The sequence below is a fragment of the Ornithorhynchus anatinus genome, chromosome X5, assembly GCF_004115215.2.
Source record: "Ornithorhynchus anatinus isolate Pmale09 chromosome X5, mOrnAna1.pri.v4, whole genome shotgun sequence".
Classification (NCBI taxonomy): Eukaryota; Metazoa; Chordata; class Mammalia; order Monotremata; family Ornithorhynchidae; genus Ornithorhynchus; species Ornithorhynchus anatinus.
In genome coordinates, this window is record NC_041753.1 from 41,470,138 (window position 1) to 41,485,062 (window position 14,925).

Consider the following 14,925-nt stretch of genomic DNA (forward strand, 5'->3'; position numbering starts at 1 on the left):
ATCACAACACAAGTCTACTCCCATAGAAATGATGTTGGAGTACACAGATTTTCAACAGAGATGTTGATGTTTAAAGATCAAATTCTATCATAAAGGAGATATTAAAATATTCCAAAGTAAAGTTAAATAATTTGTGTGACATATTATGTTCAATTTGTCATCTGTGGACTACGCCTTATTATATCAAAAATATAATAACATTATATTCAATATTCTACATTAAATAGTAGTTCCAGTTTGAAATGAAAGAACAAGTTGTTCTTTTAAAAAATAATATTTATGTAAAATTTGGAATTGAGAAGCAAAGCTTTCCCTTTTAGAGGATCATATCTCCTAATTTTAGCAACAGTGCATCAAAAAATTACACTAGGGCTTTGTTTTTTTCCACCAACTGTTCTGAGCTGCTTTTTATAATGTGCTTTTTTTGTTTTTAACAATAGAAGAAAGTGAACCTGAACGAGATACTAAAGGTACTTCTTTCCTTGCACTACTTTCATTGAATTCATGATCCTGTGAAATTATTTTGTTTCTGCTTCTTGATAAACAACCACATATTTTGATAGGAACTGTATTTCTGAAAGCTGTTCCCTTTATTCTTGGCATTATGCACTTCATTGGCTATGGGAAGCATATTGTACCAAGGATATTGTATTGTATTATTTGATGGGCTGCTCTGAATAATTTTCCCATTACCATTCACAAAATGGTCTGGGTCAGCAGAAATGCTGTTTAAATTTAGTTTGGGGAATGCTGGAAAGGCAGAGTAATGTGGGACAAAAAAGATCAGTATTAATCTCACACCGATTAAATAAGATAGTTTGAATTAGCAATAAGCTTCTTAGACAACTGGCTGGCGTTGAATGTTCTGGGAAAATTCGAGAATAACTTTTTTTGCCAGTCGTTTTTTTGAGTAATATCCAAGGCTTAATTTGTGCCAGGGCCTGCTGGGATTCCATCCTAAGATCTTCTGCCAGAATTCTGAACCTTAATCAGAAGCCCTGAGCCCTCTGAGGAGGGTTTTGGAACCTTATTTGACTGAGCCATCACAGGTAGTAAGGGGACTGCTGACTTTTTTCCAGCGAGATGCTACTTCCACAAGACTGGAGAGTGAGGAATCCATACACAGAGGTCAGGAGTACTCAACACAGTAGATAGGACTTTAAGTTCTATTCTTCTTCATACCTTTTCCTCCTCTTGTCTCCCTCTGCTCTACTAACTAGCCTCCCAAGTCAGGAGGAGATATTTCAGCCACCCGGGGAGTATTCCAGCACTTTGGAGAATGCCTTCTGCTCTCACTAATTTTGTTATGCTTTCAAATATATCTTTTATGCTGGAAAAAACCCCTAAATTTAGAGCCTTTTCCTTCTATAATTATACCTCATGGAGTACCTAATTGTATCATGGAGTGTAAAAGAGACGGGCAGAATACAGTTTCCAAAGATTATATTTGTACAGAAGACCAAGCAGCAATAGCCCAGAAATTACTGCTCCCTATTTATTCCCAACTCCTCCCGATATTGTTACAGGATGGAGTCACAAACAGGCTTGGCAAAACAAGTACTGATCCATCTGGTTAGGGTGTGCCGTGTTCTTAAATTCATTCTCTCCTGAGCCTCTCCTGAGCACTTTGGATTCTTGGGGTCCATTGCCAAATTCTGGTATGGCCAACATCCCCCATCCCAATATTTGGACTATTAAACCTAGCTCAAAAGAAGGTGTTATTATAGACAAGCAACCACAGAGACACTAATGTACTGCCTAAATGCTAGATTTCATATTCCAGACTAGTTGGCATATGGGAATCAGACTGCAAAGAGAGATTCAAGAACAGTGACCTTCAAAAAAATAGTTCAAGCAATTACCAATCATTCGCATTTACTGAGCAGTGACTGTTTACAGAACACTGTACTAAGCACTTGGGAAAGATCAATGTAACAGAATTGGTAGACACGTCCCTCCCGCCCCCCAAATAACCTAAATTGGTAAAGTGTATATCATGCTCTAAGACCATTTACTAAGAACTAAGAATTAAAATAACAGTTGATTTTAGAACTCTTTTGTATTGCAATAGTATAGTAAAAATAAACACAAACTCACTTTTTGATAAGGGGCAACATTTTTTTCAAACTTTTGCATATCTGTAAGCTTCATACACCTATGAAAATGATGCGTTTACCAAGAGCAAATATAACTTTATACAAGCCAACCCCACAGTACCTTCGGTCCAGGTATACAACCTGCACTCTTTGTTGACTTGCATAAGCATTCATATGCCCTGCCTTACTGTCATGTCTGTTCACTGAAGATTAATCAATTCCCTTCCTGTCCCTTCCCCTGTTTCCAGCAGCTTTCATGGCCACCTACCTATACCCTGAACCAAGATTTCTAACTTCCCTCCCTGTCTCCCAAGTTTTACCTACCCCAGGTTGCCCCCTCCACATTCCATTTTTTTTCTTTGTTTAAACTTTAATATAGCAACAGTTGTTGCTGCAAGCGAGGCAGCCATGATCGCCACTACCAAGCTATCATTCCCATCCTGGCTTTTAGCCCTGCCTCCCTACCCTGGACAGAGCTGTGGGAAGGGGGACAGGGGTGGACTAGGGTGAGATAGGTATGGTTGTGACATTGGCTCTAGGGGTGATGATGGCAGGAGCCGTAGAGGCTTGGGAGAAGACCACAGTGCCACCCCCTTTTTCCCACCCCAGTATTTTTCTTCCCTTATTTCCATGCTTTTGGCCAGAACTGGGAGGTAAGACTACAAGATGGAATTAAAAAGGAGGTGGCAGCAAGTGGACTACAGTTGCTAGAATTAAAGTTTAAAGAAAAAATAATACTGGAGCCTGAGGAGAGCCTGGGAAGGGAGGGAAGTGGGGACTGAGTCCAGGACGAGGAGAAGTTGGTGGGGGGAAAAAGGGGGGGAATCCACAAGGAATACGGAGAGTTAGGGAGGAAAGGGCAGGGGGCGGCTTACTCATTGTGCTTGGCCATCACATCGGAGTTGGTCCTGGAACATAGTCTATTTGCTTATAAGTCTATGGGAAAGCCTACTCCATGTTATGACTATTCATGATACAAGCACCTGGTTTTATCTTGGAGTATACCTATGATTTATAATTTTTTGCCTTAGTTTAAACATTAAAATATAAGTATCCCTAGGGACATTTCAAACACATCTCTTGCTCAAGGACACCCAGCACTAAAATTCAATGATGACTCAAGCATTTACTAAGCATACAATGGATGAAGATTTAGGCCTTTGAAAGCTGTAATCCATTAGGGGATAAAGGAATGAATTAAAAAATGGGATTCATAAATCAACTAGAACTTCCCTGGATTGATCTCCAAATATACTTTAAAGGACACTTAATAGTGTTTTTATCTGCATGGCTCACTGGAAAGAGCACGGGCTTTGGAGTCAGAGGTCATGGGTTCGAACCCCGGCTCTACCACTTGTCAGCTGTGTGACTTTGGGCAAGTCACTTAACTTCTCGGTGCCTCAGTTACCTCATCTGTAAAATGGGGATTAAGACTGTGAGCCCCACGTGGGACAACCTGATTCCCCTGTGTCTACCCCAGCGCTTAGAACAGTGCTCGGCACATAGTAAGCGCTTAACAAATACCAACATTATTATTATTATTATTATTATTATCTGTGGTAGATGCATTATTCCTGGAATCTAAAAGGTGTGAATGCAATTTTCTTAATCTATACAATTATTATTTGATTTCAGTTAGTAATTTTATGTGATTTCTTTTCCTCTGGTTAAATAGAACTAATATTTCACAAGGTTATGTTTCACCTTGCCCCTTAGTTTCAGGCAATGTTCCTATTGACATCAGGAGAGGATCATCTCATTGAGGTCAGTGGGAATCTTGGGTAAGGACTCCGAATTGTGACCTGATCTAGCTTATTTCTGCTTGCTCTCTCCCTTGTGTCTATCACAACTAAATTTATGGGATGTTTGTATTCGATCCACCTGAATTATGTTGGTAATCGCTTTTTCATGAGAAACAGCCAAGCCTCTGACATCCTTGGTTGAATCTTTGTCTACAGTAAAGTCACTATTTCTCTGTCTTCCTAAACAGTTTTCGCCAGAATACTGAGAGCACCTGAATCCCACAATGTCACTTTTGGCTCCATAGTGAAGCTGCGCTGCACTGCTACCGGCATTCCAGTCCCCACTGTCACATGGCTTGAAAATGGAAATGTTGTGAGTGTCTTATTTATATCTAATAATAAATATGATAATAATAATTGTGGTAATTAAGATAAGCACTTACTATATCCAAAACACTCTGATAAATACAGGATAAGACACAATCAATCAATCAATCAATCAAGATAAGCAGTGTGTCTTAGTAGATGGAGCACTGATCTGGGTTCTAATTTGGATCCATCACATATCTGCTGTGTGACTTTGGGCAAATTGCTTAACTTCTCTGAGCCTCAGTTACCTCATCTGTAAAAGTGGGGATTAAGAATGTGGGACAGGGACTGTGTTCAACCTGATTGACTTGTATCTACTCCAGTGCTTAGAACAGTGCTTGGCACATAGTAAGTGCTTAACAGATACCATTATTATTATTATTATTGAGTGGTTTCTGTCTGCATAACACTCTACTAAGTGCTAGGGAATACAATACAATAGAGTTGGTAGACATGATTTCTGCTTAGCGATGGTTGAGGCCACAGAGTGGTTGCCTGATCCCAGCTGGAGCTCTGAGAGAGACACTTGGGTTTCTTGGGCAATGTAAGCACTCTATGGCTCTAAGAATTGCTTTCAGTTTAGAGTATAGGGTTATTTTAATTTTATTGATTTCACTATAACACATAACCTTCCATTTACCACCATGGCTTTTTTGGCCTTCAGCCAATCTGACAACTGTGATAATAATTCCCCCTAGAAAAGATATATACTGCATTTTTTTCAAAAGGGTAATATAAATTGCAGCAAGGTAAAGGGACTAGATTAGGTTGCTCCAATGAGGACTCAGGGGTCCTGTATTCTGTTTCCAGTCCCAATCCTGTTTTCCCTAGCTGACCAGTAGACAAGTCCCAATATCTGTATCTTTCTTTTCACCAATAAATATGGGGACATTCCTTAAATAACTATTTTATATTTTAACAAGATAGCAATTAATGAACTGCTTTGAGCATTATGATGAAAGAGTCTCTACTTTTAAAGTTCAAACTTCTAGTTACAGTGTCAAAGCATGTGCCGGACTTCACTTTGACGCTTAAGTCAAAGCAAAGCCCCAGCCATTAAGTCCAGCCCGGTTCCACCAGGCCCAGTATGGCTCAGTGTTGCCTACTCCATCTGCCTGTTGAGTAATAATAATCATAATAATGATATTTGTTAAGTGCTTACTATGTGCCAAGCACTGTTCTAAACACTGGGATAGATACAAGGTGATAAAGTAGTCAGGCTATTTTTAACTTCATCAGCTCAGGAGTTAGGTAGAGGTCAGGCCAGAAGAACTCACCTCTGTTGAGGCTCTGAACCTTCCAACCTAGGCACTGAACAGCTGGAAAGTTAAAGCACTTAGTACAGTGCTAATAGACACAGTAAGCACTCAATAAATACCATTGGCTGATATTTCAAACCCCCCTCCAAAAAACACAGCCAGAGAATGGGAAGGTTGAGAAGAGGAGAGTTACAGGAAGAGGAATTATTGGCAGGGAATCATGCGAGAAAATGTATTGGGAATGTAGGACTATAAACAGGGTCCTGGCAGGGGGCGGAGAGGTGCAGATGGAACAGAGTCTTAGGTAAGGGGTGGGGACTTGATGATATGCTCTAACTGTGGGATTAGACTTCTAGTATAATGAAAGAGCTCACCACATGATTACCAAAATGACTGGATAAGTAGATTATATGGTGCATAAATTGGAACATGAAGTCATAAAACCCAAAACAGAAAGGCATTCTGATATATGGGCCGGGGGAAAAAACCCTGTGTTTGAAGATAAAATACGAAAGGGACTTAGACCAACAACTCAGATAGGAAGGAGGCAGGCCCATAATAATATTCTTGAGGTGTTTAGGGGTAGGAGGCAGGACCAGGATGATCTCTTGAGGTGTCTTCCTGTCTTATGATTCCACTGAGTTTGATGCCTTGCTAAAAGATGAAGAGAAGTAACAAAATAATATTGGCGTTAAAGGAAAAGGTAAACAGAGGAGCTCTAGTCATTATTTTGAACAGTGAGAGAGAGGGTCAAAAAGGAATGAGATCATACCCCAAGGGAACAGCTATAAACTTGATTTTGAAATGAATGGCAACTAATCCTTAACTATGTGAAATGTAGTACTAGCTGGCAGAGAAGTCGTATCTGCAGATTTCACATTTTTTTCTGAATACATAATGTTATTTAAATGGAAATTCTTAATACTGTAATCTTAATACAACCTGTCACCACTCATTAAAGCCAAAACATTATCAGCGAGAGTAGTGCTTTAAAAACAGAAAGATTAACAGTTACATGTATTGAAATACAAAAATAGAACATTCTAAAAGTAAATCTCCTTCAGAAGAGACTGAGATTATATGTGGTTCTCCTATAACACAGGGATTTTTATGTATATATATTTGAAACCAATGTCAGTGACAATCTGTTCCATCAGTCAATCAATAGTATTTATTGAGTGCTTATTTACTCTGTGCAGAGCACAGTACTAAGCACTTGGAAGTGTACAGTATAGTAGCCGGGATCCCCGTCCTCACACAGGTAACAATTAAGTGGAGGAGACGGACATTAAAATAAATTACACATAGGAAAAGCAACATTGTCTATCTTGGTACAACATCAGTATTTTGGGAAGCTAAAAGTAGGACAGGGTGCAGGACCTCAGGAAATTGGGTCCAAAATGTAGGAAAGGAAAGATGGAATGCCAGAGAGAGGGAGCACAAGACAATGAGCAGGAATAATAATGGTATGTATTAAGTGCTTACTAAGTGCCAAGTTCTGTTTTAAGCAGTGGAGTAGAGACAAGATATTCCAGTCAGACTGAGTCCCTGTCCCACATTCTAAGCTTGTATTTTAAGAGAGAGAGAGAGAACAGCAGATATTTTAGCCCCAGTCTGTTGTACAGAAGAACAAACTGAGGCACAGAGAAGTTAAGTGACTTACCCAAGGAGATGAGGAAATGTGGCAGGGACAGAGAGTTGGATGACAGGGAAGACAGACAAATATCACAGTACTATATTAGCCATCACAGCTTCTTCCACCCTCACTCACACAATACTTACATAAATTCACAACACTTATGTACATATCTATAAATTATGTATTATAAAGTATTTATTATGTTATTTGTTTATATTAATGGTTGTTTTTCCCCTCTAGTCTGTAAGCTTGTGGTGGGCAGAAAAGTATCTGCTGACTCTGTTGTATTGTACTCTCCCAAGCATTTAGTACAGTGCTCTGCACTCACTAAGCACTCACTAATTACCATTGATGATGATAATGACGATCACAAACAAATAGCTGTTTACCCCATAGCTGGGGTAGCTTCAAGTTAATCTGGCCGGATACAGTCCCTGTCCCACATGAGGCTCTAAATTGAAGGGAGAACAGGTATGGAATCCCCATTTTGCAGTAGAGGAAACTGTGACACAGAGAAGTGAAGTGACTTGCCCAAGGTCACATGGTGGGCAAGTGGCAGGGCGGGGATTAGAATCCAGGTCCTCTGGCTCCCAGACTCATGGTCTTCCAAATAGGCCATGCTGCTTCCCTTTGTATTAGTAGTACAGCAGCAGCATTTCTTGGTGCACTTTAGTAGGCACTTGAGGAGTGCAGAATAAAGAAGTGAAAAGCTCCTGCCCACAAGGAGCTTATACTCTAGCAGAAGAGCGAAACATCAACCTGTGTACAACAACAGTGGTCAAAACAAATAACTGCATTCACGTATATACTTGAGTGCTAAGGAAAGTGTAAATAAGTTCATAAGCACTAGATTTGGCTGAAGGGATGATATGGCTCAGAGTACTAGGAAATCAATTGGGCTAAACTTGTTGGAGGAGCTAGAGTATTGGAGTGTTTTGAATGTAGAGACAACTGTGATCTGTTTGCTGTGGGGAGGGAGGAAGTTCTGACCTGGAGGAACAAAAACATGGATAAGATGTTTTGCACAGAAGGGGTGATAGTGAGGTCCCTAAATCCTGGTCTGCAATTTATTTTAAATTTTAAGAAAAAGAGGAGGAAGAAGTTAATGCAGTTTCAAAATATCTTGGCCTTCATTTTTTGTAACAAAAAGTAACCACACAAATCCAGTTTCCCTTTGTTAGTCATTTCAGTGCTTTTTGAGATTAAATTACAAGGCGAAAACATACTACAAGTGAGACCTGAGCATTCAAAAACAAACAAATTATCCCTCGAGGATGGATTCTTCTCATAAGGAAATTTTAAGAGCTTTCTTAATGTCCAGGTGGGAAGATAATCATGTATATTTTGTAAAACATAAAAAAAAACCCCAACAAACAGAACCTACTTAAAGCTCAGCTTCTCCAAGAGGCCTTCCCAGACTGAGCTCCCCTTTTCCCTCTGTTTCCTCTACACCCCCCTTCACCTCTCCGCAGCTAAACCCTCTTCTCCCACCTTTCCCTCTGCTCCTCCCCCTCTCCCATCCCATCCCCTCAGCACTGTACTCGTCCGCTCAACTGTATATATCTTCATTACCCTATTTATTTTGTTAATGAGATGTACATCACCTTGATTCTATTTATTTGCTATTGTTTTAACGAGATGTTCTTCCCCTTGATTCTATTTATTGCCATTGTTCTTGTCTGTCTGTCTCCCCCGATTAGACTGTAAACCCGTCAAAGGGCAGGGACTGTCTCTGTTACCGATTTGTACATTCCAAGCACTTAGTACAGTGCTCTGCACATAAATACTATTGAATGAATGAATGAATGAATGAATGAGCCTCAGATTCTATGTGGAAATTGAAAACCCAGCATCCAAATCGATATTGAAAGAAGTCCAAAAATAATTGACAGAGATTGTCAGAGACAATATACAAAGCTGTCATGTTCTTTTCTTTATTTTTCATGATGAGAATGCCACAGAATAATTCCATAGTTGTTCCTCAAGTTATTCTTATTAATAATTCTTTCAAGTACTTATACAAAGTAAATGCTGAGAAAAATACACATATATGGATTGAAACTCTGTCCCTGTTCACATTATACAAGTGAAGGAGAGGATGGATGGGATAGACACAGAGGAAGAAAGAGGGAAAAAAAGAAGAAAGCAGGATAAGATAATAATAATAATGACAATTATGGTATTTGTTAAGGACTTACTATGTGTCAAGCATTGTTCTAAGCACTGGGGAAGATGCAAGTTAATCAAGTCGGACATAGTCCCTGACCCACTTTGGGCTCACAGTCTAAGTAGGAAGGTGACCAGATATGGAATCCCCATTTTACAGATGGGGAAAGTGAGGCACAGAGAAGTTAAATGATTTGCCCAGGGTCGCACAGCAGGCAAGTGGCAGAGCTGGAATTAGAACACAGATCCTCTGACTTCTAGGCCCAGGCTCTTCCCACTAGGCCATGGAACAATACCAATAAAAATTATAGTGGATTCTTGTTGGGGCAGCATAGTCGTTGTTTCCTCAGTAATTCCCTCCTTCAGGCAGAACCACTCTGGCCCAAATTTCCACAATCTTCCCATTGTTCCAAATCCAGGAAAAGCTATTTCTATCATCCTTTCTGCTCCTGAGGGTTTCACTCCATGCTGTTGGGTGGAAAAATTAAGGTTGGTCCAGCAATCCTAGCACAATAATAATAATGGTATTTGTTAAGCACTTACTACTACTACTACTACTACTACTAGTGTTGGTATTTATTATGTGCCAAGCATTGTTATAAGCGCTGGTGTAGATACAAGGTAATCAGGTTGTCCCACGTGGGGCTCACAGTCTTCAGCCCCATTTTACAGATGAGGTAACTGAGGCACAGGGAAGTCAAGTGATTTGCCCGTCACAGAGCTGACAAGTGGCGGAGCCAGGATTAGAACCCACAACCTCTGACTCCCAAACCCGTGCTCTTTCCACTCCCTCTCTCCTCTGCACCCTCCCCCCCATCATGGGAGGTGGGGGTTAGGGGTAGGGGTGGGAGTGGGTCGTGACTGGGGGTTCTCTCGCAGGGCTCCCCTAGCCTTTCTTCCCCCTAAGTGCAGATCTCCTCGGGCCGAATGCACCTCCCCCTTTCCCTCCTCTCCTCTCTCTCACGCGGGGGTGGGGGGCGGGCCCTCCTCCCTGTCTCTCCTCTAGCCATTCTCCAGGCTGCCCCTTCGCCCTCTGTCACTCACCATGAACCCCATAGCCTCAGTGGGTTGGGTTCAGCAAGGCTACATTTGGCCATCCGTTTGGCAGGTCAGGCCACATTGATTCAAGGAGAAATATACTCATCCTGAAAAAAAAAATCCCTTCACTTCTCTCTTTGGGGCTATGACTGTGGAGATCAAGCCTTCAAGGTCATAACAATGTCATCTGATGTTTCCATCCTGATCAATAGATCAATCAGTGGTATTTATTGAGTGCTTACTGTGTTCAGAGTACTGTACTAAGCACTCGGGAGAGTACAGTACAACAGAGGTAATAGACACAATCCCTGCTCTCAAGGAGTCTAAACGGGGAGTCAGACATTAAAATAAATTATGGATAAATGCTGTGGGGCTGAGGGTGGGGTGAATATCAAGTGCTTGAAGGGCAGATGCAAATGCATAGGCGATGCAGAAGGGAGAGGGAGGAGGGAAATGGGGGCTTAGTCAGGGAAGGCTTCTTGGAGAAGTTATTTTATGATTTTAGTAAGAGTTTGAAGGTGTGAGACTGTGAACTTGTTGTGGGCAGAGAATGTGTCTGTTGTATTGTGCTCTCCTGAGCACTTAGTACAGTGCTTTGCACACAGTAAAGCCTCAATAAATACAACTGAATGAATGAAAAAGGGCAAGGGAGTTCCAGGACAGAGAGGGGATGTAGACAAGGGGTTTGTGTCAAGATAGATGACAGCAAGGTACAATGAAGAGGTTGGCATTAGAGGAGTAATGTGTGCAGGCCAGGTTGTAGCCAAAGATCCGTGAGAAGACAGAAGGGGAGAACTGAGTGAATGCTTTAGAGTCAATGGTAAGGAGTTTCTGTTTGATGTAGAGATAGATGGGCAACCACTGGTGGTTCTTGAGGAGTGGGAAGACATGCACTGAATGTTTTTGGGGATTTTTTTGGAACAATGATCTGAGCAACAGAGTGAAGTAAGGATTTGAGTGGGGAGAGACAGGAGACAGGGATTTCAACAAGGAAATTGATGCAGCAGATGAGACACATACCAAGTCCAATAAGATGGAGAGAAGACATTTGTTTTGAGTCACCAATTATGTTAAGTAGTTGTTCCGGAATTTCAGTGGAAAAAGAATGAAGAAAATATGACTAACAAGCTCTCCAGTGGTAGAGAAGCAGCGTGGCTCAGTGGAAAGAGCACGGGCTTTGAAGTCAGGGCTCATGAGTTCGAATCCCAGCTCTGCCACTTGTCGGCTGTGTGACTGTGGGCAAGTCACTTAACTTCTCTGTGCCTCAGTTCCCTCATCTGTAAAATGGGGATTAAGACTGTGAGCCCCACGTGGGACAACCTGATTCCACTGTGTCTACCCCAGCGCTTAGAACAGTGCTCGGCACATAGTAAGCGCTTAACAAATACCAACATTATTATTATTATTAGTCACAAACCAACGAAACCAAGGCCACTCTGTAACAAGGGAAAGAATCTAGAAACAACCTCAATAGCTTGCCATCCAAACAGATAGCTGTCATATTAGCTAAGCAGTTCTACACCTGGATGAACTCTAGTAGACTGGAGCCTGAACCCTGGGGACAGAGCCTTAAAGCTGAGTATTAAGAGCATCTGTTTTACTTTAAAAGCAGTGGGCACCCATGAGGATTTCAGGTTAATGAATAAATTTGATACTCAAAATTTAACTTCCCCCAAATTTCTGACAATTGGGATAAAAAACTTCAGCACTTGGACACTGATATCCCTAAAGAATGGAATTTCTGATGAAGAAAATACATATGGCTCTAATTTAAGTCCTCAGTTTTTACTCAGTTCTCCACCAAGATATCTTTTTGCTAAAAGTATGTTTCCTTCACCTTGCCTGCCTTACATGAAACTGAATGCTTATTTGGAAAAAACCCCTAATAAAACACTTTCAAGGATTCAAAATCTCCCTAGATTATAGAAAAGTCACACCTTCTTAACCATGAACTGGATCAAAGCTGATATGAAGTAAAGAACCGGAAATTCTTGAAAACAAACCTGGTGGGTCTAGAGATTGGAAGTGGAAGAAGAAATAAGAGCTTAGTAGGGGAAGGCATCTCGGAGGAGATGTGCTTTTAATAAGGCTCTGAAGGTGGGGAGAGTGATCGTCTGTCGGATATGAAGATAGAGGGAGTTCTATGCCAGAGGCAGGACGTGGGAGAGAGGTCGGTGGAAAGATAGATGAGATCGAGGTACAGTGAGCAGATTGGCATTAGAACATGGAGTGTGCAGAATGGGTTGTAATAGGAAATCCCAGCGGCAGAGTAGGTGAGTGGCGAAGGGGTGTCATTAACTCACACACACACACACACACACACACACATGCCAAACCTTACTCTACATGATGCCCCTTCCTGTTGTCCAGGTAAGCCTTCCATTTATTTTCTTGCCTTTCCCTCACTCCTTTCCCCACCCATCTCTTACCCCAAAATCCTTTAATATTTTAAGCTTTTGCTTCTGTGGCTCTCCTGTACCCTATCCTGCTCACATCCCACCATCCTGAATCCATCTCAGTAATCCCCCTTTTCTTTTTCCATATTCACTCTGTACCTATAACCTCAAACCTACCCTGTGTGGCTTTTTATATTTTTAATCTTGTTCTACCATGGCTGCCTGGGTCCCTTGCACCCTTCCCCCAAGTGGCAACTCCAAATTCACAGGATGGCAGAGATACAACAGGGGACAGAATTCAGGTGTCTGGCCATCGGGGCCCCACCTGTGACCTACATAACAGAAAACTAAGAAATGACATTTAAGTCTATGATATAATGTATCCTGCAATACCATGATTCCCAATGCACCCTCATTTTCAAGGAACATAGTATATTTGAATCCCGGGGGTACGTCTGTAGTTATATTATCGATTGGATTTGCTATTTTCAAGTCATGCAACAAGAACTAAATTGGGCTTTACTAGGATCCTTATTTTTTCACTGGGTCCAAGGAGAAGGTCTGGAGTAACCTGCTCTCAACTGACATACTGAAGAGAAAGGGATTCATTCCAATTTTTTCTCCCCCTTAATGCCTAGTGGTCCTTAATATTGTAAACTCCTCATCTTGTTTTTCCCCCTGTTGTCTCATCCCCGCTACTCTCCCCACCTTCTCCCTCATCTTTCAGGTTTCCACTGGGTCCATTCTAGAAAGTGTAAAAGACAGAGTGATTGATTCCCAACTGCAGCTGTTTATCACCAGACCGGGACTGTTCACTTGCATAGCCACTAACAAACATGGGGAGAAACTCAGCACTGCAAAAGCCGCTGCCACCATCAGTGTATCAGGTATGACATGAAGCTAAGACTTATATGTACATAACCTGGATCAATTCCATGGTGTGAAGGGAAGGAGAAGAAGTGAGGGAAGAGGAGAAGATAGGAAGGGAGAGGAGAGAATGGAGAGGAAGGGAAAGGAGGGTAGAGGAGAGGAAGGGGGAGAAGTGTTCCTACTTTATTACATCTCTCAAGGGGATAAATTTATCCAAGGGCAGTGATATTGCCTCCACCCCTCTCCCTGATTTCCCACCTCCCTAACCTCCTCTGTGCTATTTCCTCCTCTGGTTTCACATCAGAGGTTGATACACCTGTCATTTTTGAACTATTTGTTGCCTTCCCCTTGAAGTTGGTGCCTAGGAGCACACTGTAAAGCCATCCATGGGAAGGAAGTTGCTCTGATGGTATTAATATCACATCCTTCATGGCAATGTGAAAATTGTTGTAATGACCTCCACTTTCCTCATTCTGGATTTTGCAAAAAGAATGGAGGTTGGAAGAAGAGTAATTTGGCAGGTACATGCTGGCAGGCTTAGTGCTGCAATACCAAGCCACTGGAGGTTGCTGTTGAACTTTAGGAAGCTAACAGTTCTGCTCACAAAACAATAGTCTATGTTCCCGAGAGACCCTTTGATTAAAAGTGGACCATTTGTCTGGTTTCATTAAATATGTTCAGTATTTACCAAAGTGGAGTTTTGATCAACTTTTTTCAGGTTTAGGTAAGTCATAACCTGTCTGTGCCACAGTGTCCTCATCTCCCTCTTAGATTGTGTGGGACAGGGGACTATGCCAACCTGAATATCATGAATCTATCCCAGGGTGTAGTACAGTGCTTGGAACCTAGTAAGGGCCTAACAAATATCACAATTATTATTATTTTTATTAGGTTTATACAAGCAGTAGCAGAAAGATCTAGGCTTTGTGGTGTGGATTGAGAGAGGAGTTGTGCGTTAAAAGAGAAACAGTGACAGAGAGATAGAGTCAGAAGGCAATAGAGATACACAGAGCCATTTGCACTCATTAAAGCTCACAAACTTTCTCAGGCACACACACACATATATGCACTCTCACTCAAATACAGGCATTTGCAGAGACTTCTAAAAACCTTCATCTATACCCTTGGTGCAGTAGGCAGCAGTACCCATGACAACATGGCCATTGTAGTTAGCAACTCTGAATTTCCTCCAGCTGTGACTGAACCTTCCATTGTGGCTTGACTTTCGACTGGGCTCTCCCACATCCTTTGCCAGCATTGGCTGCCTATCCAGATTTCCTGTCTCCATCCACTCCTATGGGTTCCATACCAGGGATACTGAGCAGCCAGTGGCTCTGTTTGTGGCAGCAG

General features: G+C 41.6%; 1 protein-coding gene across 1 annotated transcript in view; it reads left to right on the top strand.

Annotated features, from left to right (window-relative positions):
- Positions 1–14,925, top strand: part of MUSK (muscle associated receptor tyrosine kinase) — a 108,079-nt gene that overhangs the window by 54,545 nt on the left and 38,609 nt on the right. The window contains exons 6-9 of the mRNA XM_039910750.1: positions 441–470; positions 4,087–4,211; positions 13,433–13,592; positions 14,066–14,072. Coding sequence (XP_039766684.1) covers positions 441–470; positions 4,087–4,211; positions 13,433–13,592; positions 14,066–14,072 — 322 coding nt within the window. The remainder of the gene's footprint in view (positions 1–440; positions 471–4,086; positions 4,212–13,432; positions 13,593–14,065; positions 14,073–14,925) is intronic.